General features: G+C 37.9%; 1 protein-coding gene across 5 annotated transcripts in view; it reads left to right on the forward strand.

Annotated features, from left to right (window-relative positions):
- Positions 1 to 25,842, forward strand: part of ASAP1 (ArfGAP with SH3 domain, ankyrin repeat and PH domain 1) — a 147,649-nt gene that overhangs the window by 105,770 nt on the left and 16,037 nt on the right. For 4 of the 5 annotated variants that reach the window (XM_083821799.1, XM_083821802.1, XM_083821800.1 and 1 more), the window contains 10 exons: positions 1,016 to 1,179; positions 2,704 to 2,837; positions 3,278 to 3,369; positions 4,158 to 4,344; positions 5,491 to 5,576; positions 7,201 to 7,316; positions 9,410 to 9,477; positions 14,310 to 14,417; positions 15,719 to 15,947; positions 24,443 to 24,604. In XM_083821799.1, coding sequence (XP_083677925.1) covers positions 1,016 to 1,179; positions 2,704 to 2,837; positions 3,278 to 3,369; positions 4,158 to 4,344; positions 5,491 to 5,576; positions 7,201 to 7,316; positions 9,410 to 9,477; positions 14,310 to 14,417; positions 15,719 to 15,947; positions 24,443 to 24,604 — 1,346 coding nt within the window. The remainder of the gene's footprint in view (positions 1 to 1,015; positions 1,180 to 2,703; positions 2,838 to 3,277; positions 3,370 to 4,157; positions 4,345 to 5,490; positions 5,577 to 7,200; positions 7,317 to 9,409; positions 9,478 to 14,309; positions 14,418 to 15,718; positions 15,948 to 24,442; positions 24,605 to 25,842) is intronic. The other variant, XM_083821803.1, reaches the window with a different exon arrangement.

Below are 25,842 nucleotides of genomic sequence, written 5' to 3' on the forward strand. Positions count from 1 at the left end.
ATGATCATAGACGTCTTAACACATTTCAGAATGATGGTTGGAGCTGATTGTAATATTGTAAACAGGAAATGGAATGAGGGCACTGCTAAAATATTTCTGTGCAAAATATCTGCAACAGAAGTAGATCTAAAAACATCTAAAATCATTATACTTCAGAGGATTTCTTAACATGCTCTTCTTGTAAATTAGGTAATGCTGCGTCTGCAATGTGCTTGTCTTTAGTGTAATCACTTTCTCCACTTTGGTTTGACCTTTAAGGCAGCAGCCAGAGGTTTGTTTTGTTTTTAATTAAAACATTATGGTGTAATCAAAAACTGGCAGAGCGAGTGCACAGGGAAATCTAATGCCTGAAATATCATTAGGGAATCTTGATTTGTTGCAGTCGGCAGGTGCTCTCAAAACTCAACGTCGGTTATCAATATTGTTACTCTCCTGTCATCTTCTCTTTTTGAACTCCTTACCCCATTTGTTGCCATGGCCATTTTCATTAATGTGGACATTATGCTTGGCTCTGGTTAGTGCACTGAGACTTGCATTTTGAAAGGCAATCAACATCTTCCAAAACCTGCTTGCTCTGTCCTCTGCAAGGAAGGATGCACATGGAAGAAAATAGTGGTTAGAGGTTCCTCTACTAATGGGATAGGCTTTAGGAAAACTTACTTTTTAGGAAGACACCTACTTTTACAACGGCTAAATTTACAGGAGCGAGCTTATTGGCAGCCTTTCTCTTCCACAGCTTCTGCTTATTTGAGGAAACTGAAAACTTCACTGCTTTAACCTTAATTTGATAGCCAAAGGGACCTTAGATTTAAGACTTGTATTCTTTCTGTCTTTTCATTCTTACCTTTTCTCAATTATTTTCCTTTGTGTCTCAATTTTTCCCCTACTCAGCCCCAAAATGTGACTCTTCCCTATATTGACACTAATATTTTGTTCCTGGAAAGCTTTCTACAGTTTATAGATAAATTTGTATTTGCAAATGCAGATCTTCATTAAGGTCTTTATCTTGTGCTAGATGGATATCAGTACTGACTAACAGCAAAGAAGAAGCGTTAAATATGGCATTCCGTGGAGAGCAGAGCACAGGGGAGAACAGTTTAGAGGATCTGACAAAAGCCATTATTGATGACATACAGAGATTACCCGGAAATGAAGTCTGTTGTGATTGTGGCTCACCAGGTATCTCAATTTGTTAATGTCATCAACTTCTTGTTGCGAGCAAAGTGATTTCTTTGGAAGTGCAAACTAATCTTTAAGGGACATATTGATCGGTCTTCAACCTGCTTTTAAAAGAACAAATATTGACTTTCATACGTTAGTTCTGTTTAATTCACTAAAATATTTTTGTGTGTTGTCTGTGCTTACTTCCAGCAGTTCAAGCCCCTCTGGAGTTTGAACTGTTCTTGTTGCACTGTCTCTAGATGCTTGTTGCACTTGAATGGAAGTTGCTTGGCATCACTGATCCTGTGCATGCTACTAAGTAGAAGTGAGTAATGCTTAGACGATGACTGTGGAAAAGTTGACCTGGCCCAGATCTTACTCTGAGGTTTTATCTTGGCATGAGACTACTGGAATTGCAGTATCAAAAAATATTTTAGTAGTTTTATGCAAAGAAATGAGACCCAGAGTTAGAATCCTATCCAACTTTATATTCGGAAGTACAGTTACAGGCCAGTTATATGTCACTTAGAGTTTAAGAAGCAGCAGCTTGGCGTAACATTACTGAATTGGTATGGTACTTGGTAGCTGTTACAGCTTTCACATCTAAGAAGGTAATTCAAGAAGATGATCTTCACTGGGAACTGAGTAGATAGAATGTATCTTGGAGATGCTTACCGATGCAGAAGTGATCCACGTGAGAAATACCTAGATAGAAACACAAAGTAGAATATTGCAAATTAATTATGTCGAGTCCTAGAATTGGTTCATTCCATTATTCAGTTGCGTAAAGCTACAGAAACTTTGGATTACAGTTCTCATTCATTTTCTAATTTATAGTGGAGTTTTAAGCTTCACTCCTGCACCCCAGCTTGCTGCTTTAAAGTCTTGATTTAATGCTTTATTAGTTAATATTTAGGACAAGGAAGATTAATTTGAAGACACGTATGTATACAAAATATGTCTACAGTTACTATTTTTCCTTCAAAAGACTGATCTGGCTCCTTATGTAGCATTTGTAATGTAATGATGGAGATCTCCTCCACAACAGTGCATTTTTTTGTTGGACTAACCCCTGAGTTCCTTAAATTTTCCACAACATACTACTATTCTACGTGTTGCAAAATGTTGTGGTCAATTTTATATGAAGAAATACTATTTAAGAAGTAAATACTAAAACTTCAGAAGTTGTCAACGGTGGAATGTAGGATGCTTGTTATTTTTAGAAATGGGAAACAAAAGCTCACCCTCTTTCTAGAAGAAGCAAATCTTATACGTGTTAATGTAGTCATACATTATGGATTTAGAAGTGTAAATTCAGTGCCATTGGGACTGTCACTAAATCTGAAAAACTAAATTCTGTTGGTCTCAATGTATGGTTATACTTCCATTGCATTTTGGGGAAAAATATGAGATATTCTTAGTTTATTTCCATTTGTTAAAAGGTTAAATGAGGAATTATTTCGGATTACATTTGGATTTCTTTCCACCATAGAAAACTTTTTCTTGAACTTCCACTAAATATTTCGTTTTTCAATTCTACAGATCCAACATGGCTGTCAACTAATTTGGGCATTTTAACCTGCATAGAGTGTTCTGGAATACACAGAGAAATGGGTGTCCATATTTCTCGAATCCAGTCTTTGGAATTAGACAAATTAGGAACGTCTGAACTCTTGGTAAGTTTATTTTCTAGGGTTTTCTTTCTTTTTTTTTTTTGTGAGTTCACAAAATTACTATTCATTAAAGCAAATTTTGCCAAGCATAAGTTTCTGTTAAGTGTGAGCCTTTTTCCAGAACTTCCAGATTAGTGTACCGGCATTGTTCCAGTGTTTGTGCTGCTAGTTTTTCATTCCATTTTTGTATCTGAGGCAGTTTATCCAGAAATGCAAATAATTAGCTGTGGCTGTGAAGTCAGTTTTACAACGAATCCTGATTCACACTTTATTTTAATTGCTTTCCGTTTTAATGTAAGTATTGTGCTTTAATTTTGTAACCTTTTGTGTTCTACCTATTGTTAATAGTGTGGAAAATGCATATTAATAGTCCAGGTTTTAGCTTTCTGTTAGCTGGAAAAAAAAAGACAACAAAAACCTCTTTTTTTCTTTTTTTATTGCAGCTGGCCAAGAATGTAGGAAATAATAGTTTTAATGATATTATGGAAGGGAATTTACCTAGTCCTTCACCTAAACCGAGTCCATCAAGTGATATGTAAGTTTTGAATCTCTGAATTCTTCAATATTAATTTTACCATGGAATATATATGTGCATGTAAAATGTCTTAGGCAATAAAAAAAAAGCTAGAGGTAGACTACGATGGCAGGAAACTTTTTTTTTTTTAAACTCCATCTGTGGCATTTCTTAAAAGTTAGTCTTCTGCCATCTAGTCACATTTTAGCTACTTGAGCTTCCCTGTAGAAAACTGTAAGTTTGGACTTCTATAGAGCATGCTACTGAATCTTGAATGTTTTTCAGTTTTGTAGTACAAGCTCAAATGGTAATGCCTTTGGACTAAACTGACACTAGTTTCAGTAGTGTCTTGAGGTTGTGACATGCTTTCTCTTCCTTTCCCTGGTGTAGGAGTTGAACAGAGAGCATAACAGATGTGGTTTTGCCAGAAGACCTTTTCGTCTCTTATGTTGTTCTGTAGCTGCTTTGGTATTTTTTTCTTCGAGCCTGTTTTTCATGCTTGTATTTTTAACATGTAGGTGTGTTTCCATGAGAAATCACGTTTTAGGCTTTGTTTTTATCTTTGATATTAGCTACCAGAGTGAGAGTAACTTTCATTTTTAGCAAGAATGCAGGATACAATTGAACAAATACCTTATTTCAGGCTTGTTTGCAAGAAAAGCATACGTTACAGTAATAAATAAGTCTTCATCTGCTAGAAACCCAGAAGGGAGGAGGAAAACTGAGTTAGGCAAGGTGATTTAAAATTTAAATTGTTGACCCATTTTTCTAAAAATTTCTAAACCAAGCTCTATTTTCACACCCCACAGGACTGCACGTAAAGAATTTATCACTGCTAAGTATGTAGATCATAAGTTCTCTAGGAAGACTTGTGCATCTTCAGCAGCTAAACTGAGTGAATTACTTGAGGCTGTCAAATCCAGGGATTTACTTGCACTAATTCAAGTCTATGCAGAGGGGGTAGAGCTAATGGAGCCACTGTTAGAGCCTGGACAGGTAAGCTTATCAGGTAAACAAAGCTGAGTATTTTAAGTAAAGTATATCTGTAAAATGTCCAGTACCGGAGGCTGCTGCCTTTTTTGCTAAAAGAAAAGAAAAAATGGATGAAAATGTTTTTCTGGCTTTCCTTGATGTGATGTCCTTGGGGGGGGAGAACAGAAGACCGTGTGTGTTGCCAGCAGTTAGTCTGAAGGAGTGTGAGATGCAATAGTACTACGATACACTCTTCTAGGTACAGCTATAGTATGTTGAAAAGCAGGGTTCTGCAGTACGTTCCTTTTGGGAAAAGGCCCAGAGAGAGAGGGTTTGGCTTACTGCTAACCCAGGGTCAGCTGATGCCACAGGCAGTATCACATCTGCATTTAAAGAAGTAGCTGCTGAAGGAATACATTACTGGCTGTATACAGGTCTCTGTGTATTCTGTAGGAGGAAGCAAACAATTTGATGCCTGCACAGCTTGTGATTAAACATTTACAGAAGTATAATTCTTTCAGCCAGGAAAAGGCTTTTTTTTTTTTTTTAACAAAGTTCTGAATACTTAACAATTCCTGCTGAAGTCAGTAACACTTTCTCTGAAAATCAGTCCCGTTTTACTTCAAGTATCCATGTAGAAATGTTACTCAGGAGCAACATAACCTGATTTTATAGAGGTTGTTGAGGTTATAAAGGATGCTGTGCAACCACTTGATCAGCAAATTTTTCTCCCATTACTTTTAAACTCAGATCTCAGAACATTCTCTGCAAGTTCTGTGGAAGCAGATAACTTGGCAAAGGTCAGAGCGCCTGTTGGTATTGAGAGTGTAAGTTCAGTATAGCCCCAGCACTGGAGATACCACAGGATGCTTGTCATGGAAACACTTTTGGATGCTTTTAGCTACCAACAAGTTAAATGGTTAAAGGCTTTTGGGGATTTTTTTTATCCATCATTATCCACCCAAAGGGAGGACTGGTTATGGAAAAGCTATGATCTCAGAAAGAGTGATGCCATTTCTTTTGAAGCACATAGTGTCTGTTTATGAGATAATTTCTGGATATTTTTCTGTAGAATGACTTATTGTAAAAGAGTGACATATATTCAGGTCTGATATAAGCTTTGTGGAAAAAAAAAATGCAAAAATCTAACTTTTATTTGCATGTGTTTAGGAGCCAGGTGAAACAGCACTTCATTTAGCAGTCCGGACTGCTGACCAAACCTCTCTCCATCTGGTTGACTTCCTTGTACAAAACTGGTATGGCTTGCACATTTTTTGTTAAATTGTGAATGAACAATACAGGCTTTCAAAGCCATCCTTGCAATGGTTTGGACAGTGTTTATCACTTAATCATTAACCTTCAATATGTTTCAAAAAAGCTTGATTTAATACCTTTGAGTTGACCTTTGTGTTCCTAGTCAGTAGAGGAGGAGCAAAGAAGAGTAGAATAAAAACATGGATGGTAGTTTCTCCTTTAATCCTATTTTCATTTATGTAGAGCGAAAAGAGCATTGATTTAGAACGTATGAAAATGAATAGTTCAGATAAAGTATGGATGACAAGTGACCGTTCCAAATACGGGACAAACACAAACTGTGAGAGTGGAAAACAAGGATCTTTATCAGAAAATGATGAACAGAATTCAGAACACCTCTTTCAAAGTAAATCGACTAGTTCATCAACTGTTTTGAAGATAAAGTTAAGTTAAAGGGGTTGGTAACTGCTTGCTGTGTCAGATGGTGGCTTTTGCAGAAAAGTGAGAGTGGACAGTCAGGGAAAATCCAAAAGATTCATCACAGCATGCTTGAGCTAGGGGCAGGGTGTTTGATTTCAGGAATGATTTATTTCCCCTTGAGAACAGGAAATCATACCTGCTATTTGAAATGCTTAGTGAATACTTATTTTTTCCTTCCCTTCTCTAATAGTTCATGGAACACTGCATTAGGCAGTGTTTGGGAGGAAGTTTGGTCCCCTGGTAACAGCAGACTCAGAGTCCTTTTTCCTGGCACCATCTCTGGCACTGTGTAGATTAGCTCTGTAACCTTCAAGTCACTTGAGCTTCATTCTGCCATCACTTGTTTAAATTAAATGGAGTGTTGACTATTATAACAGTGTTATTTAAAAAAAAATAAAAAATTAAGAGACTAATATTCACTAGCCATTTGAGTCCATAATTTAATAGTTGTATTAGAAGCCAAGTTATGATTTTGAGTATTATTGAAGGATTTATTTTGGATTATTATTTAAAATTTTTATCATTTGATATGTTATTTATGTAACTTTATACTTCCTTTGGGTAACTATCATTTTGTATGTGCTTCTGTCAGCATTCTATATTTTTGTCTGAATCTCAAATGTAAGGGGACTTTTACACCATATGGGCTCGGCATTTTGCCTGCTCTTAGTGTTCAATATGGGTAATACTGAGTGGAGGAATAGTTGTCATCTCCTGAGCTTTTCATTTTTATAAATGTGTATTATATTGATCCAAATATATGTTAATAATTTTTTTTTGGATAACCTTTGTTTTAGAAGTTGAAAACTGAAGGAAGTACAGTATTAAAAAACCCTGTGAAGCCCTGTGAAGCACAGCTTGTCTTTCCCTAACTGTGTACCCTTATGAACATCTGTAGATTCTCAGTCATTTTCAACTGCAGCTCAGGAATTTCCAGCAATATGCTTTGAGCCATAATGCTTAATAGTCTTTGAGAGTAATATTTAATTGAAAAATATTCATTTCTCCTTTACTTCTAGTTCATATTCGCCCAGTAAAGTATTTATGTGTGATCATAACTATTTTATTATTTATAGAGATGCTAGATCTGAAATGAATTGCATGTACTGCACTTTTCCTTATTGTTTTTTTTCCATTTGTGTTTAGTGGAAACCTGGATAAGCAAACAGCATTGGGTAATACGGTTCTACACTACTGCAGTATATATAATAAGCCTGAGTGTTTGAAATTGCTTTTGAGGGGGAAACCAACTATTGATGTAGGTGAGTTCATTGTTTAATACTAGAAAACAAAGATTTCATAAAAAATCTTTAAAATTTTCAACTGCTTTTAAGTCCCACAGTATTAAGTGAGCTTTTTTATTTAAAGAAAAAAAAAAAACTGCTGTGTATTAAAGATGAAGATTTTCCCACCAACAAGCCTAAAGGAAGCATTCAGTTAAGAAATTGAACTTAGTCTTAAAAGATTAGCAACAAGAAATGTCTAATATGAAATACTAATTGATAATCCCTAGTCTTTCTTCATTATTTCTGACACATCATGAATACTCTGGATTCTAGGTTTGTTGTTTGTATTGTAAAATTCATCTAGTACTTGTATGTTAAAGTGCTTCAAATGGCTGTTCATGTTAATTCCACTCTAGATGCATGTGGGCTTTGTGTACACAACAGCTAATTCTGTTTTTAATGTTAATGTCAGTTGGCACTGTGGCTTCACCCAGCATTCCCAAGATACCACAGTAGCTGATTAGAGAAGGGATTAGCTTCCTCAGCTGCCTTTCTTCTTCCTCTATTTGCTGTCTTTGTGTGTAAGATACTTTCTGTACCTGTATCAGTCCATTTTTCATCATGTCTTAGCAGAAGTTTTCATGAGAAATGGAATCTCTGTAAACTTTTGCTCACACTTAATATAATCCATTTGCTAAATGCTCCCCTTCCCTGCCGTAGTTTGAGGTAAGAATGTATTCGAATCTAGCTTGTTAGGCTCAGGAGCTTTGTCATCATCTCCCTATAAAACTTTTGTGTTGTGTCAGTTCTTGCTGTAGGAAGGAAGCTTTCTAAAGAGTTAGTGGAAGATGAAGAGTATGAACTTCTATTTTTCCCTTTTTCATCTTTGACATCATTTTCCTCCACTGGCCAGTCTACAAACTGTTTTAAAGCTAAGTTCATAGCTCAGTGGCAGAAGTCTTCGGTTTCTTTTGCCTTTTAGTACACCCTTAAAATATGATATTCTAATACTTTGTCAAAGAACTTGATATGACCTTTTTTAGCATATACGTCCCTGATTAATAAAATGGGGAAACTAACTGAACAAGCTTAAGTGTGTATATTGGTCATTCTGGTCACTCTCTCCTAAGCAGAGCTCAGAAGTGTCCTTACCTTTCTGGGGTCCCTCCCCTACCCCAATCCTTGAGCAATCACGTAAGAACACCACATTTTCTTACATCTTGAAGCACAGGTTTATTCTTAATGTCTGAAAGTTTAGAATTTATGCAGTCTCTTAACCTATGTGTGTTAAGAAATACTGTGTTTTCATACTTCTGTATGTTAAACCTCTTGATCCATCTCAGATCTTTCAGTAAGGAGCCCTCTCTTCCTCCAGGGATCTTAACTCTTTCAAATTTTTATAAAACCTCCTTGAATGAATAGTTACTGAATGTGGCCTTTCGAGATGACTGCTTTTTCTTTTCTAGGATTAATGATTGGCATTCTATGTATAACATAACAGACAGATGTATTTGCCTGCGAGACCTCAGTTTGATTGTTTTCAGTGCTCAGTCACCGAAATCGCCTTTCTGCCCAGGAGTTATTTTAAAATGTAAAAGATTTTACAGCCCTCATAAATATAAAATAGCTAGAAAGTTTGTGAATGATTCCTGTTCAAATATCAGCTTAGAATAAAACTTCTGTCTGCAAATTCAGGCTTCAAACAGCTATGCGTTAATCACTTAAAGTAAAATGAGCTTGGATCAACATACGCATTTTTCTTTTTATTTTAAATGTTTTCTCTTTTGATCTATGTTCCCCTGTGTGCTTGCTTTTCCTGCTTAGTCATTTCAAGCTCCACTCAACTCCCTTGGCAGTAAAACTCACTTGAATAAATTTCTGTATATTCTCTGTTAAGATGGTTAGGAGGGATTTGGGAACTGTCCCAGCAGATGCTGCTGTTCAGAAATAACCTGATGATACATGAAATGTAGGAGCACTTAAAGTGGAATCTTAGAGCTGCAGCTGCTCTAGAGTAAATAGATGCTCTGATAACTTTTAGAAGTTACTCTGCTAAGAATAGTGAAACTTGATGAATTGATTCTTTAAACTTCTCAAATAATTGCTCTTTCTTATTGTTGATTTTGCAGTAAACCAAGCTGGAGAGACAGCTCTAGACACAGCAAAAAGACTGAAAGCTGTCCAATGTGAGGAACTGGTAAGAACGGGGTGGGTGGGGGAAGAGGAAAAGTTCACTTCTTTAAAGATGTGATCTACTTAAGATATACCTTTAACTGTATTTCAAACTTGATTTCTCCCAGCTGGCTGTTCAGTGATCTGAAGGCCCTACCAGAGAATTTATTTATTTATTTATTTAACTTTGCAATGCAACAATCATTTTCTTTGTAACAGTTTAGGTAAAAGAGCTTACTTCTACTGGAAATACTTCATTATCCTAATGAGCATGTTTGCAGACCTTGAATGCTGGAGGGTTAGGTATCTGAATACCAATTAAAGAATCATTCTAGGACATCAGGGCTTCATCAGCTCAAAAATGCTTCTAGATATTTTTATTGGGAGTACAAAGCAAGGCACAAAACATAAATTTGCCAAGAGCTTTCATAGAATCATAGAATGTTTTGGGACCTTAAAGATCATCTTGTTCCAACCCCCCTGCCACGGGCAAGGACACCTGCCACTGCTCCATGATCTTGCTGGGCACACAGGTGAGACTGACTGGCCCATAGTTCCTTTTTTCTTCCTTTTTTTCCCTTTTAAAAAATGGGGATTATTTTTCACCTCTTCCAGGCAGTGGGAACTTCACCAGACTGCCGCAGCTTCTTAAATACGATGGACAGTGACTTAGGAACTTCATCTGCTATTTCCCTCAGGACCTGCGGATGTGTTTTATCAGGTCCCATGGACTTGTGCTCCTTTAGATTTCTTAGATGGTCTTGAACCGGATCTTCTACAGCAGGCACTTCTTTATTCTCCTGGTCCCTGCCTTTGCCTTCTGGGACTTAGGCTATGTGACTACAGCTCTCGCTAGTGAAGACAGGCAAAAAAGTCATTGAGTACCTCAGCCTTCTCTATATCCTGGGTAACAAGGTCTCCTGTTCCCTTCTGGAGAGGGCCCACAATTTCCCTAGTCTGCCTTTTATCACTGATGAACCTATAGAAGCCTTTCTTGTTACCCTTGATGTCCCTGGCCAAATCTAATTCTAACAGGGCTTTAGCTTTCCTATCCTGATCCCTGTCTTGAACAGCTCTGGTTCTTTGTTTCCTGTTTTTTCTAGTTTATTTGATGGGACAGACAGTTCAGAGATACTGAGTCTTCTTACGCAAAATGAAAACAACTTAAAATTAAACTTCAAATGAGAAAGAAGTTACAGTGTAATGAACAAAGTGAAATGTAATGTCTGGAAGCTGGGGTATCGAAAAATGTTAAACAGCAGTTTCTGTGGGACTATGTGTCTCTACTGAATGTGAACAGAGCAAAATTTTTTTGGAATCTCCAGACTGTAGGGGGGTGTTTAGAGGCAACACTCAAGAAAATTACTGGAGTTTGAGGAAATAAAAGTGTTAGATATAAATGATTTTTTTCCCAGGTATTCTGAAGCAGCTAGCCAGGAATAAGGTTTCTAGATCAGACCAACTTGTTTGTTCTTAGCCCTCTAATGTGGTTCAGACCAGCATGCATTTAGCAGGCAAGTGAATTTAAGTATTATCAAGGGATTTAAAAGCTTAAGTAGTGTGGAAATGTCACATACAAGACAAAGCCAGAAGAATTTGCAAAACGGTAGGCTGCTTACTTGTATCTCTCAGCCCTTTTCTGCCTTGTTTTGACAATCTAAGGAGGATATTTATTTGTTCTCTGCAGCTAGTGAACTTAATACCTCTCATTTGGCAATGAAAGGCTCTTGTCATGTATTAATTATTACACAATCAAGAAAGCTTGTCCTTCACAATTCAGTCTTTTTTTTTTTTATACTTCTGGGGATGCAAGTCCACGTTTTCCTGTGGTTTATCAGGTGGTACTCTTGCTGACATCTCAAGTACTCCCATGTCTGCTGTAAGAAGTTTCCAGTGTTTCGAGTGTTCCAGCAGCTGAAAAACAGATCTACTCCACAACATCCAGTTGGAATGGATTTTTTTCTTTGCAATATATACTTAATAAAGTAATGTCTGCCATTAACGTGAAGTAGCTGATTGTATTAAAGAAGAAACACAAAAAAATGGATTTTATCAGTGAACTTATCTGGCAAATAATTGCTTTGATTATTGTAATTGAAATTCTGCAAATACCTCAGTCTATTATAGTTAGTGTAAATGCTCTGCATCTTTTAATTATTTCCGTGTCTTCCATTCTTGAAGAGAAAAATTATCAGCATTTTTCTCAGAAGTAACAATGAGATGAGGGTAGGAGTGAAACAGAAATGAGTGAGCATCTTGTTTGCCATGGGCAAAAACAAAAGATGAAATATCTAAATGCTTGCAAAATAATAGATCTACTGAGCTAATTTCTGTTGCTTGGAGTCTTAACTGTAATTACATTAAATTTCAACTAAATTAGTTACTTATTGATAATTACTAATACTGCATGAGAGATTGTAAATACATTCTCTTGCAAATTTTATTTAGAAAAGATCTTGTTTGGTTACAGCCTCTCCCGAATCAGTCAGTACCAAGCTCTGCAAACTGCGTGCTTGCAGCCCAGCAGGCCAAACTGCATCCTGGGCTGCACCGCCAGAGGGGTGGCCAGCAGGGTTGAGGGAGGGGATTGTCCCCCTCTGCTCTGCCCTCGTGAGGCCCCACCTGGAGCCCTGCGTCCAGGTCTGGGGGCCCCAGCACAAGGAGGATGTGGGGCTGTTAGAACTTGGACTGGCGTACGCTTCGCTGGGTTAGAAACTGGCTGGATAGCCGGGCCCAGAGAGTTGTGGTGAATGGAGTCAAATCTGGTTGGAGGCTGGTCACTAGTGGTGTCCCCCAGGGCTCGGTACCGGGGCCGGTCCTCTTTAATATCTTTATCGATGATCTGGATGAGGGCGTCCAGTGCACCCTCAGTAAGTTTGCAGATGACACCAAGCTAAGTGCGTGTGTCGATCTGCTCGAGAGAAGGAAGGCTCTGCAGGAGGATCTGGATAGGCTGGACCGATGGACTGAGGTCAACTGTATGAAGTTCAACAAGGCCAAGTGCCGGGTCCTGCACCTGGGCTGCAACAACCCCAAGCAGAGCTACAGGCTGGGAGATGAGTGGCTGGAAAGCTGCCTGGCAGAGAGGGACCTGGGAGTATTGGTTGATAGTCGGCTGAATATGAGCCAGCAGTGTGCTCAGGTGGCCAGGAAGGCCAACAGCATCCTGGCCTGTATAAGAAGCAGTGTGGCCAGCAGGTCGAGGGAAGTGATTGTGCCCCTGTACTCGGCTCTGGTGAGGCCGCATCTCGAGTACTGTGTTCAGTTTTGGGCCCCTCGCTACAGGAAGGACATGGACGTGCTCGAGCGAGTCCAGAGAAGGGCGACCAAGCTGGTGAGGGGTCTGGAGAACAAGTCTTACGAGGAGCGGCTGAGGGAGCTGGGCTTGTTCAGCCTGGAGAAGAGGAGGCTCAGGGGCGACCTCATCGCTCTCTACAGTTACCTTAAAGGAGGCTGTAAAGAGGTGGGGGTTGGTCTATTCTCCTACGTGCCTGGTGACAGGACGAGGGGGAATGGGCGAAAGTTGCGACAGGGGAGTTTTAGGTTGGATGTTAGGAAGTACTTCTTTACCGAAAGGGTTATTAAGCATTGGAACGGGCTGCCCAGGGAGGTGGTGGAGTCACCATCCCTGGAGGTCTTTAAAAGACGTTTAGATGTAGAGCTTAGCGATATGGTTTAGTGGAGTACTTAGTGTTAGGTCGGAGGTTGGACTCGATGATCTTGAGGTCTCTTCCAACCTAGAAATCTGTGATACTGTGATACTGTGAACTAGTCCAGAGAAAGGCCATGAAGATGATCAGAGGGCTGGAGCACCTCTCCTATGGAGACGGGCTGAAAGAACTGGGGCTGTCCAGCCTGGAGGAGAAAAGGTTCTGGGGGGACCTAATTGCAGCTTTTCAGGTACTTAAAGGGGGCTCATAAAAAAGACGGAGAACAACTTTCTGCTCAGTCAGATAATGACGGGACAAGGGGGAATGGTTTTAAACTAAAAGAGGGGAGATTTAGATTAGAGGTTAGGTGGAAATTCTTCACTGTAAGGGTGGTGAGGCCCTGGCACAGGCTGCCCAGAGAAGCTGTGGATGCCCCATCCCTGGAGGTGTTCGAGGCCAGGCTGGATGGGGCTTTGGGCAACCTGATCTAGTGGGTGGCATCCCTGTCCATGGCATGGGATTGGAGCTAGATGGTCTTGAAGGTCCTTTACAACCAAAGCTGTTCGAAGTAGCCTGCATTTCAAAGCATGTGAAGGAATAAATAATGATGGGAAATCAATGAATTTACTTCTGAAGATTTATATCCTCAGTATAACCATGAACTGCATTTTTTTTCCTGATCGCTGAAGTAGCAGTAGATTTTTAAAGAATGTGAATACATTGTTTGGACTGGCAGAGTAGAGGAATTGGCCTGATCCCAGTGAGGAGAAGGTAAAGAACATTTGAATACTTACATAAGGATAGGTACCTTCGCTGTGATTCCAACATAAGGATTGTGATTTTGGGGGGGCAGTAGTTTTAGGTACCAGAATTTATAAACAGTTTTTGCCCTTCTGTTTCGGAAAGGAAGTCTCCAGATGCATACTGCTTTTGTGCACGTATGTTTTCTCCATACCATCTTTTCAAATGCTTGTCAAACATGGTAACTTCTACACATTTTGATAAAATCCTCCTTTTATGGATTTTAGCAGTTCTTCAGTACCTCAAATAAATGGAGGAGGTTTGTGTGATTGCCTTGATCGAAATTTTCTTTGTAGTGTCTCTGAAATGTTAAAACTAAATATTTCCATTAATTGCTTGTTATTACAAAGCTGACTTCATTGACACTGAAGGAAGAGCAAGTATTCTAATATGAATTATTTTTCAGCTTTCTCAAGCCAAGGCAGGAAAGCTAAATCCACATGTCCATGTAGAGTATGAATGGAATCTTCGGCAGGAAGAAATTGATGAAAGTGATGATGACTTAGATGATAAGGTAAACATTAGTTACTGATACGGCTTTGTAAAAAGCTGATAGTGTTTCCATGTTGTGGAAATGAATGAAAACTTGAGACCCATTTTAACTTTTTTTTTTCCCTTACAGATATTGTGGGGGTGTGGAGAGAAGCTAGTTTTAAGGTCTGCTTAAAGACTGACAGAGTGCTTTTTAAATACACTTTGTCAACCTAGTTATTTTAGGCTTGAGGTTCAGAAGTTTTGTTTTGACAAGACATACAAGAGAACACAAATCAGTAAACATAGATTACTTTGTGGTCACTATTCCCTTCTGAATTCTAGGTTTTACATTTTTAGCTGAAGGAAATCCACAGCTCACATGCTTATTTCTTCCATAAGTTAACAAAAAAAAACCTAATTGTTGAATCAGTAACTTTATGTATTTTTTCAAAAACTGTGCTGTGCAATTTATTCCTGATTAAAAAAGAAGTAATGGAAAGACAAAACTTGAGGGCATAGGATAATTGCCGTCTGAGAAGATGTCAAAACTTAGCTTCAATGTCCTACTTTAGCAAGTGAGTTAATTACTCTGTGCTCTGTTTCTGTAGTAAATGGGAGTACATCTCTCATATTTTACATGGGTGCTGTAGAAAGAAATTTCACAGATAATAAAGTTAAACACATTTGGGACTGAAAAATTCAGAAACCCAAATAATTTACATGTCCTCAAGGACAGTAGAGAACAAAATGATCATCTGTGCAAGGATCCTCAGGAGGATGACTAATGCTATACTGGAGGTAATAAACCTGCCTGAACCAGAGCTAGAATGAAGCAGATTGTGTAGCTCTGTTTGCAGCTGTTAAGAACAGTTATATACACTTAAAAGATGAGTCATACCACTGAATGTAGTGCTGGTTCAGTAGACAAATCTCATGTGTCAGGAATGGTTATTTAATTTTAAATAGTATTAATGGGTGTTGTTGATCTTTGTGGTTAACTGTCTGGTCTGAGTAAAGTGCTATTTGAACTGACAATTACTCTTACATTCTGAAAACTACTAGGTTTTATTAGTGTATTATTTAGTATATTGTATATTTACTGCTTTAGTAATAAATCTAACTTTATGTATTGATTTCTTGATGCTACAATCTTTAATTATCAGTTACAGAGGAAAGGATCTTTTAGGTTTGATCCTGAGAAAGAAAGGAACATGGGGTTATTTGTACAATAAAGTTATATTTGTGTCCGCTAGAATATGTTCTGTTTTATTCTTTCCCGAACATATGAACTATATCTAGTATTTAGACACCTGTATAATGTATTTGTCTTCCTGTTTACAGCCTAGTCCTATAAAAAAAGAGAGATCTCCAAGACCCCAAAGTTTTTGTCACTCTTCGAGTATTTCCCCCCAAGACAAAATGACTCTTCCTGGATTTAGCACTCCTAGAGACAAACAAAGACTCTCCTATGGAGCTTTTACCAATCAGATTTTTGCTTCTACAAGCACAGATTCACCCACTTCTCCAACTGCAGATGCTCCTCCTCTTCCTCCTAGAAATGCTGGCAAAGGTAAGTCTGTCCTGAAACTGTTTGGAAGCAGTAATTTTTCCACAGTTGTCCTTCCTTTAATCAAATGCATTACAATTTTTCAAGATGTAGCATAGTTTTCTTACTATGTTGATGTTTTCATATGGTTCAATGCATGTTCTCAAAATCAAAGGGGCACTTTGTGATGGATGGACTCATTCATCTTTCATTCATTCATGTGCGTTGTAATAATAAAATAATTTGCTAAATAGAAGTTGATTCATTTTATGTAGAAATTATTCTTATATTTTGGAGGAACATTTTAAACCTGTTTTATTAACAAGAATATGGGTCTTTTAGTAGAAGGTTGCTGTTTTGTAGTGCTATAGGATGATGTGCTGTGTAGCCTCTGGCAGAGGGCAAGAAGGTTTTGTAGAATTACCCATAAGGCGGATTTGTGCTACAGGTTGTTTTTGCAATCTACATTCAGTCAAAATGGGTGAGATGCTTTTTCTCCTGTGATTAATAAGAGAGACATTTTTGGTAGTACTTGAAAGGGAAGAGAACTTTCATGAGACTTACTCTTGCAGTTGTAGTAGATAGTGGTTCTGTAACCGACCTGTCTATCTAAGGAAGAAATTCTTCACTCAGAGGGCGGTGAGGCACTGGCACAGGCTGCCCAGAGAGTCCGTGGATGTCCCATCTCTGTGGGTGTTCAAGGCCAGGCTGGATGGGGCTTTGGGCAACCTGGTCTGGTGGGAGGTGTCCCTGCCCGTGGAAAGGGGGTTTAGAACTGGCTGGTCTTTAAGGTCCCTTCCAACCCAAGTCATTCTATGATTCTATCTGTAGATAAGTATAAATTTCAAAGTTAGAGGAAATGCAGAAGGGGTTGTTCAATAATCTATGCAAATCTAGCTTTAGGGAGAAAAAAAGAATCTTTTTATTTTCTTAATTTAGGAATAACTGAATTGTGCTTCTGTAGTAGACTTGTTAGAGAGAACTGGTTGTTATGAAGGCTTCAACGTAGTTTAAGTCTTCAGTGGTAGTGCCTCTTTTGTTAGCACTGCTGTAAATTCATATTTCTTTTCATAACTTGTAGTCAACTTTGTTCTCAGAAATAATGGTGAAAAGCTCTCACAGAAAAGTGAAGGAGTAAAAAGGACAGAACAGAGTTGTTTGACATCAGATGTCAGTTTTTATACAATTCAGATGCTGGGCTTCAGAACTACTGTTCCACCATCAAACTTTGTCACATACTGGCAACTTCAGAATCCCTTGGCTCTGCTTTTTATACAGGCTTGTTTTCCATTAAAAGACAAAGCAATTTTGCCAGGGCATACTTGTTTTCACGTAAGATTTCATAATCTGAACTTCTTTATATCGGTTTCATTTGGGGACTCACTTGTACTGCTTGTGACTTCACTGTGCTGAGCTTCCTGTCGGCATCACAAGTTTATAACCTTTCCGCTGCCTTCCCACCCCCTTTTTTTTTTTATGCTCTCTGTCTAATGACTGCTACTGACTGAGTGGCCATTGCCAGACACAGGATATTGGCATAGCTGTTACTTCAGTCTGACCCAGAATAACTTCTTTTTTTTTTTTGTCATTATAAAAGTTACAAGAGTTGGAATCCTGACTGATCGTGAATCTCGTTTCCTTCAGAAGGTTAAGGAGCTCGTCTTGCATATGTCTGTACTTAGTATACGTATTTAGTATGTTGTCAGCTTCAATGGATTATAAAGAACATAATTGCTTTAGCATTATAGCTCTAATATGGATGTATTCAGAAAATTGTCTTTTTTCCAGGAAGGGGAATATTTGCCTGCATATTTCATTCCAAGTATATAATCAAGTTTCAGAAATGATAAGCATTTTCCTAGGTGTTTCTGCAAACTGTTTGCCAGATGAGTGGATCAACACAACACTGAAGCTAAAAATAAAATCAAATGAAAAAATGACAATTTGAATTCTTTTGTGTTTTCATGTCACGGAGTATACAAAAGAAGTCCTTATTCATATTGCAACGATATAACATGATATCACAAAATAGAGACCCATTGCCTTCTAATGATAATAGTGATGTTAAATGCTACATCCAAGTGGAAAGTGCCAGATTCACAGTGTAAGTCTTGAGGGATGGGCTGGTTGGATCTATTGTTAAGTTAAAGTCACTGGTCTTCTCTGCTTCAGATATGCCAAAATTTCAGACTGTGAGTAACGCTGTTTTTTGGGGGTTGACTTCTATTGAATAACATCATAAAGTATTTAATCAGTTTTTAGAAATACCCATTAAATACCTAGATCTGCACTGTATGTTTACAGGAATAACTTAAAGACTCAAAAGGACAGGCGAACGAAATGGTAAATACGAAGAACATTGATCTGTGTGGAAGAGTTAATTCTAGTGATGTCATTGCAGGTGCACTTGCGGTTCATTACTGACTGTGCAACACCTTATCTACCCCCACCACCAAAAACACGCACTCCAAAAACACATTGCTTACCAGAGAAAAAAATCAGGGTGTCTGTGCTTCATAAGACACTGATGACACATCTTAATTGTATCAGACCGTTTCAAAATTTCGTTTCTAAAGGGAAAAAATAGTCCTTTAGAATTTAATCTGATGGGTTTTTGATTACTAGTAACAGAGCGTATCCCTTACATCAAAGTTAAGCATACAAGTTCAATTATCAAATCTGTTTTTGTTAGGTAGCTGAAATGAACTTTTTCTTATTTGATTTTAAGGTTATAAGAAAACCTTATTGTATTTTACTATGTGGGATCTATAACTGAATTTAAACTTACCTTCTATCCCCACATGTAAACTAATATTTGTCCCTGTTCTGCTGCGAGGCACCAGCAGATACCATGGGATACTGCTAGGGCTTGGAGACAGTCTGTAGGGGGTGGATAGCTGGAGAGATCCGTGTTCTAGAAAGGAGAGGTTTTGAAAGTTTCATAATGTCTGATATCCTTTGGGATATACAGATGATAAATCTTTCCAAGTTGTCTATTTAAACAAAACCACCTCCCTTTAGCCCTCTGTAAGCTGGCTTCATTCGCCAGTGAAGTTCATTGGTAGCAAGGTTCCATGGTGTTTGGTGAGGTATCACAGTGGAGTGGAAGCCATCAAGTCTGAACTTTGTGTTGGGGAAAGAAGGTAAGTTTAAAGCAATTTCTGTAATGCACACCACTCTTGCCCACGTTTTTTAGTGGATATGATGTCTAAAAAATAGTTTGATTCGTCACTAAAATTGTACGGATGGAAGTAAAATTGTTGGAGTATGTGTATATGGGCATTTTTTCTTAAGTTTATCCATACAGCATTGTAATGTAAATCCAGATTTTCTAGTTTGATAACTCTTTAAAAAAAATCATAAAACTAATGGAGCCAAGATTATTTGTCATTGGATTTATTTACATTCACAAAGCAGAGAGACAGAATGATTGCTTTCACTGCTCCTTAGGCGTTTGCTGTCAGTGTTGAAGTGAAGGCTCCTGCAGCAGCAGCAGCACAGCAGATGTGCCTGCGTATCAGCTGTACCTGTGCAAAGGAGGATGAGTGAGCCTTAACTGATAATGAATATTGGCTAAGCCAATGTACTCTACACTAAAGCAGCTCGTTTATGGATACGTCTTACTTTTCACACTTTCTGCTATGGATTTAATTAATCTTAAGAGAATAAGGAATGCGGAATGAGTACAGTAGCTACATAAGCCACCATGGTTATGCCTTTTCCAGTAGTTGGTTTAACCTTATTCAGGTTCAGCTTAGTTGTCTTGACAGTCAAGTCGTTGATCAGTAACTGTTTGAAAATCATATTTTTCATTAAACTTTCCAGCTTACGTCTGCATTATGTCTTCAAGTAGGTGCATGAATCAGCACAATAGCTAAATAAACACTTGCAGAACCCTAATTGCAAATCCAAAGCGAGGGCAACATTAATGGTTTTGTAGAAGGGTTAGGCAACCTAAACCAGGTTTCCTTAATTTTAAACGGAAGTTAATTGGTCTTCAGTGGTCCTTCCTGTTTCTCTCGTGTGGGGTGAGTATGGAGGTCAGGGATCAATTTCATGTCAAGAAGTTTGGATCTTGAAATTTGCAAGCTTTGAAGCATTTACACTCTCTTGGAGGTCTGATACCAGGTACATCAAACCAGAGAACACCTCTGTGGTTCCAGCCCACTGAACTGCAGCTACCATGTCAGATAATCTGCTGTTTTCCTTGATCAAGCTCTGTTTCTAAACAAATTAACTCATTTGCATTTAGTAGAGACTTCTGCAAGTTGCCTGACTGCATTGCTCATAAGATTAGAAATCTTCCGAAGCCCAGGAAATTACTTTGTTCGTGTACCAACATTATTGTTTACCTTCAGTGATTTTTCTGTCACTGGCGTCCGTATTAGGGTGCTGCTACCTGGAAAGACAACATGCAGGTCTGTTTTTGTTTTGTTAGACTAAGCAAATCTAATACTACTTTTGTTTTCTAGTAGAGTATTTTAATATCTTAATTTTAATTTTCTAATAGAGTCATTTAATTTATTCAAGTTGTTTGTTCATTATACTGGCCCTTCTCTATACCTTTCTATTTAAATAAACCTTCTGGATTACAAGTGACTGGGAAGTGTAATGACAGTTTCTTTGTCTAGAATTTTAACATTATCCGTTGTATGGTTATATTTAATCTTTCTTAAGGAAATAATCTTACTTCAACTTTTGAGGTCATTCAGTTTCTTCTGTTTCTTTTGAGTGCTGTCAAGATTCTACAGTTCTCTTGCATATAAAGACTTAACCAAAATACACAACACATTTACAAAAATATGTATAAAAAAAAAGTCAAATAATAGTTATCCCAGTCCAATTTTGCATTTTTTAGTACCGTAATAGGAAGAGTGAACTAACTGACAAGTGTTGGTTTTCTTCTAGTTATATTTGTGCAGCAACACAAACTGCGTAGTTTCATATAAATTTTGGCACTTTTTTTTAACAGGATGGGTTCTAGCATTGGTTTTGGAATGTTCTTCAGATGCTAATATTGAATCAATTTGTATTTCTAGCTTTCTTGTTTGCAGCCACTGGGATCGATTTCTTTAATTATGGTCTAAAGTAGGATAAAGTTAAGGCTATTAGTTATATCTATGCAAAAAGTGTCAATCATTAGAACTTGAAAAATAAAAATACCAACATTTGTTAATGAAAATACAATTTTTAATATAAACTTACTTTCCTTTTCAGTACCCGTTCTACCATTAACTGGAATACTGGTTCTTCCATATCTCTCATTAAGTGGTAAAAAAAATGCATAGAAATGTGAGGTTTTTACACTATAAACCCACCATTTCTTAAGTGGATGGTAACAGCTTTGCATGTTTTCACCAGTACACGAATTAATAGATAATATACTAACGGCACAAAAGCTGAAGCGCAGTGCACTATGAATTGCAGACTTCTTTCCAGTTATTTCCTGTATTACAATATTTAAGATTATATGGTCTGTTCACACGTGAATCTGGTTCTTGTAATGGATAAAAGTCATAAGTTGCCAATAGCTTGTACTTTGTTCTGAAAGCAACTGCCCAGCTCACTGAAGGGGAGAGCCCAATGGAAGCAAAATTAAAGGTCAGGAGGGTTCTTTATTTTTTTGGCCTTTGGGAGGAAGATGTTTTTTGTGAAACGTGAAATTCACAATTATGTGAGAAAACATCGTTATGATGACTGTGGAGAAGAAACGGTTGGCTTACTTGCTGCCTGGCTAGAATCACAAAATACCTTTGATCTAGAAAAGCAACTGCTCTGATTATTACTTACACAGGGCTAATTTTAAAAAGTAACTTCTTTTTTGAGGTTTTCTTTATGTAATATGAAATATTATATAATTTTACAAACAGTACAGTATCAGATGTCTTTATTATTCCATCAGCTGTTTCCACAAACTGATTTAGATCTGAGAACATTTCCCGTGTTTGCTTTATGCAAAACATCGTGTGACTTTGCACCTTTTTCTGAAAAGACATTTGAAGTTTTCCTTTGTTTACTGTTTATTTGAAAGTAAGTGGTGTTTCAACCATCTAATCATTAGTGTATGACTTCTAAGTTATTTATTCACCTGTGAAATTAATATAGGAACATACGCTAGGACTCTGAAAACATAAGGTGTCCCGTTTTTAATAGCTTAACACATTTTCCTGTAATTGCTGTATACAGTGTGAACTCTTCAAAGCTACGAGGGGAGGATGTTTTTAAGCTTTGATGTCTGGAGACGTATTACTAGTGCGAAGTATAAAATATTTCTTTATAAACGTAGTGAAAAAGCTTTTAACCCTACTAAATGTTACTGTTACAGTGAAAAAATCTTCATTTTGTTGGCAATAACTACAAAGTTTATTTCAATTCCGATGGTTTTTATTGTAATAAATAACTGTGCAAAGCAACCGCAATGCATTTCCTCCACTTTTTCTCTCTCTTTGAGCAAAGTTTGCGCTATTTGTAGTTTGCAGCAGGGAGGGGAAAGACTAGCACTGAGCGATGAGGCTGTAGTGTAGTTCCCACCATAGGACACCAGGTGGTGGCATGCTAGAATCGATGGATTACTAGCCAGTGCCACTTGCAGACATTTTGAAAGTATGTAACTGCTTGTCAGATTTCAGTACAGTATTTTTTTTTTTATGTGAGAAACATTTAAATGCATGCTTTAAATTAGTTTGCATTCTTAAATAACTTAAGGTCAGAGAAAAAAATAAAAAGAGCATACAAATTGGAGAACAATCTTACGAATTTGCATTTACATTTGCTGCTTGTCAGTTAATTATTTTGGGAACTTGGGAGTAAATTAAATAGAGAGGAACAACCGTGAAATCATAGAATCATAGAATATCCGAGTTGGATGTATAATTTGACTCAAAAGAGTAAGTAATAAAAAGCCAGGTCCAAAATACCTGCTGGGGTTGTGGTTGAGGGATTCTGCTGAGCAGTGAAAGGCCTTGAATCTGGAAGAGAAGAGACAGGATCATTAGGGGCAGTCTTGTTCACCTTTTCTTTGAGGTTAAGAAGAAAGAGAGAGGTCACCAGCTGAAAATACTTGGCAAACGTGCACATGTTTGTGGGGTAATTGAAGCTACTTTTTCAATGTTCAGTATTTCACCTAATGAAGAATAATCTTTGCTAAAATTTTAATAATTTTATGATACATATTTGGGAAGGAATGCAGACTTCAGTATGTTTTCTGTCTACCTATAGAGATTAGGCAAATCTTTTTAAAGATGCAAATCCAGTTCTGTGTGCAGGTTAAGGGTACGTGCTGATGAACAAAATGAAAGCCTTGACTCAAATGCTGTTCAGATAAGCTGCGTTTTCAGAAATAAGCTGATTTTATAGTGCTAAAAACATGCGATGACAGACGTGAAATTTCAGATATAAATAAACTTGGCTTTTAAGGCTATCTGGTCAGTCTTCTGCATTTATCCACAGTCTGTGATAACAAAGCTCTCTTGCATGCAGAACTTACTGCAAGATCGTGACTGCAGGGAAATGTTATTAGTTGAGAAGATTAAAAAATAAATGAACTTTAAGCTAATCTAAACTAATGTAGAACTAAATTAGATAAGTGTCACAAATAATTTGTTTTGGCAGTAATGACAGCTGACTTGAGCAGTTGTCTCCTCGCTGCCTGCTTCCTTCAGTTCCTTGTTAAAGACGTTTTTAAGGTGAATGGTGAACCTGAATAGGGAGAACTCTCATCTTCCCCTGCGGTTACTTTTTCTTTTAAGTAGTGTCTGTTCCGGTGTCATGTAGAACATACTGTGTTGGATAATAGTTGTGCCAACATTGATCTGGGGGAAATGCAGGGTTTAGGTGACTGTATAAGGTGCTCTAAGCAAATGTAACCATCTAATCTCAACCTGATAAAAAGGTCTTTCTGATATATATTTTATATATACAGCATACAAAAGTTTGCATTGCTCTAAGAATGTGTATAAGAAAGAAAAAAATGGGAAATAACTATAGAAAACAAATATTGGTTTATTTCAAAATGCAAAGCAAAGAAAATTTGAAGATACATTTCTCTACCCTTCCTCCCCCCTTCAATTTATTAGAGAGTTGATATAGCGTGCCCTAGAGAGAGGAGGTAAAAACCAACAACAACAAAAAAAAACTAGCCACGCAATAGAACATCTAGGATGCTATTTTGTTCTGATACGAGTAAATAGTAAGTGAAACCCCAATTGCTTTAATCAATCTTTAATTTTAAGATCTTTTTTTAAACAATACCTAAAATTAGAAATCCTGGAGCGATTAATCCTGTATTTTCAAACATGAGTATGCGTGTTGTTTTATTGTCAAGTTGCTTATCTTCCCACAGCTAACCTGGTTACAAATGCGGCGAATGTGTCGTTTAATCCAAACGGTGTTTTGGCATGGCTCATCTTTTGATTTTAGTCCTTTGCTGCACTTCACTGTGGTCTGACTGTGATTTTTTTCGGTGCTGCTTTGCTGTTTATGCACATGTATTTGTAAGAAGGTTGTTTGTTATCTTGCAGGCCCACCTTCAACCCTCCCTCTAAGCACTCAAACCTCTAGTGGCAGCTCCACTCTTTCCAAGAAGAGGCCACCTCCCCCACCCCCAGGACACAAAAGAACCCTCTCTGACCCACCAAGCCCACTACCTCATGGACCCCAGAATAAGGGCCCAATTCCTTGGGGTGAGTTTCGAACTGCAAAACAAAAAGGGCAGGGGAAAACCTTTGTGCTGGATGATATATGATCTTTGGTTTCTTTCACCTGGTGCTTGCTTTCCAATGATCGCAGCTGTATGTAACGTCAGCTCAAATAAATCAAGAGTTCTGTCTTCGGGCACTGTAGCTTCCAGGCTTCTGTATCTGAGTCTCACTTGAGAAAAGTGAAAATATTCCACGCTTCCTTGGGGCCCAGCTCGGTCTCCTCTGCTGCCTCCCTCTCTTTACCCTTAGCTTCCCAGGCTGCTTCACCCCATCCCTCTCATCTGCTGCATCTTCTCTGCACCTGTTTGCTCACCCCTGCCGCTGCCCTGAGCAGCTGATTGCTCTGGGTGGATCTCAGTTTTGGGGCAGATGCCCCCCGGTGGGTCTGTGCAGTTCACCTGATTCCTAGAACAACAGCTCATTGCCTGGGGCTCTCTGTCAAGTCTCTCCTGTACAGTGTTCGTGCCTAACTGGTGGGATGTGTTGTCTTATGTTTTCAGATTTTGTGATGTTGTCTGTATGCAAACACTGATAGGTTTGCGTCCTTCTACCAGCAGAAGTTATACAGAAACAGCACTTTTTTTTTTTAACATGATACCTTTCTGACACAGGCTTTTTAGAAATTATTTTCCGTTCTACTCAAATTCTTCCTCTCTGCAATTAAATGTTTCTCTGTGCCATCAACTTCTCCCTGTAGCTATCAATCTTAAGCCTATGTAATTTTCTATAATTTTAGTCTTGCTGGCAGGATTTCCATAAATCCATAAACTTTTGAGCTGGAATCTACTACTTATATAAGGGGGTCATCCATACACTACTCGTATCTTAGGAGTGTCCTCTTTCTATTCGCATGTAAACACAAAATTAATATCATAAAAGCACTTTCTTCCCCCAGCAAATTGAGTTACATGTGTTAAATCCTGTAGTGCTCACGTGTAGAATATTATCTGACTTAATCTAGGATTTAATATGAAGTGAAATATGGAGTACAATGAAAAGTGAAGCCTTTTTCTCAAGGAGTACAAAATGGCAATCTTTTTGATTATCTACTTTTTCAGACATCTGGGATACGGAAAAATTTTTCCTACAGTAGTCTGCTACTATTGCAGAGGCAGTAAAGACATTGGAAGAGCTTGGACTTTAAAGATTTTTTTTTTTTTAATTTTTAAGTCCAAATCAACTCCTAGAATACCATACACTAGACTATTACATAAAGTAAC

Source organism: Anser anser (genome assembly GCF_964211835.1).
Source record: "Anser anser genome assembly, chromosome: 2".
In the NCBI taxonomy this organism is placed as follows: domain Eukaryota; kingdom Metazoa; phylum Chordata; class Aves; order Anseriformes; family Anatidae; genus Anser; species Anser anser.